At 49.5% G+C, this 1,127-nt stretch overlaps 1 protein-coding gene across 1 annotated transcript; it reads right to left on the reverse strand.

Annotated features, from left to right (window-relative positions):
• Pmar_PMAR010384 (40S ribosomal protein S19, putative) lies at positions 1–778 on the reverse strand. The gene is made up of 4 exons (XM_002783780.1): positions 635–778; positions 494–588; positions 332–442; positions 1–237 (listed from the first exon to the last, which is right to left on the reverse strand). The coding sequence occupies exons 1-4, from the start codon at positions 749–751 to the stop codon at positions 30–32; spliced, it is 531 nt and encodes a 176-aa protein (XP_002783826.1). The 5' UTR covers positions 752–778; the 3' UTR covers positions 1–29.
• Between the last annotated feature and the right edge of the window lie 349 nt (positions 779–1,127).

Below are 1,127 nucleotides of genomic sequence, written 5' to 3' on the forward strand. Positions count from 1 at the left end.
CCATCAATGCAAGAGCTGATCCATCATCATCATTGTTGTGTTGATGCTGATACTCTGAGCGGTCTCCTCAACGGCAGCCTGGGCTCTCTCTCCTCAACGGCGGGCTTGGCGGCCTTGGCAGCTTGCACGGCAACAGTGTCGAGAGTCTGGCGACCGAGAGAGGTGATCATGCGACCACCCTTCATGGCGTCACTTTGGGCGATGAAACCCATCTTCTCCAACTGCTGGAGCAAGAACCTGTTAAAGAGGTCGTTTCTTGATTATTCACGATGACGATGATTTCCCGGGTTACTACTACTACTACTACTACTACTACTACTACTACTACTACCTGTTGATCTTGCCGGCACCGAGAGTGAAGTGAGTACGGCAAGTACCGGAGTTGGACTTCATCCCGAAGATCTTACGGAGAGCACCGACGCCGATGTTGGGGCGAATGTAACTGAAAAATGCACTTTGAGAAAATTCTCATCTAATCGGCTAAGGTAAGTACATTCGGCGAGCGATGGCAGCAGCACGAATGTAGAGGTAGTCATCATCATAGGGGGCAAGCTCTCTCTGGGTGCCAGTCTTGATGTACTCGGCCCACTGCATGAGGAAGCGTAGGGTTAGGTAGTGGTGATAGTAGTAGTACCTTGGGGACCTCCATCTGGCCCTGGGCCTTCAAATGAGCGGCGAAGGCCTTGATGAAGAGCTCAGCGGGGACATCCTTTACGGTCTTAGCATCATATTTGGCGACTAGCTCACACATGATGGTGGTGGTAGTTAGAAGAAGTACACAACAACGTCTGGGGGACTAGGCCGCCTCTCAACACGGAAAATTGACAAAATCGATCACGTGATCGATAGCCTCAAATTCGCCGCGCCGGCCTAGTCGAAGTACTCTTATCGTAGGGAGCGACATGAACGGTGTTAAGAAGTAGAGATAGCGCTAGTCGTGGTCCCTATGGTGTACCATGTAAAAAGGGTGTCATTCTATCTCCACTAGAAAGAAGACAGTTATGGAGTAGATGGAATCGTAACCATCCATTTGGTATATTTCACCAAATCAAGCTCACTAGATGGTGTTTCAATACAGTTCGGGGGACTAGCAATTGCTATGATGTCGACTTCAAAGGACGTTGTAT

Source organism: Perkinsus marinus, assembly GCF_000006405.1.
Source record: "Perkinsus marinus ATCC 50983 genomic scaffold scf_1104296936106, whole genome shotgun sequence".
Classification (NCBI taxonomy): domain Eukaryota; phylum Perkinsozoa; order Perkinsida; family Perkinsidae; genus Perkinsus; species Perkinsus marinus.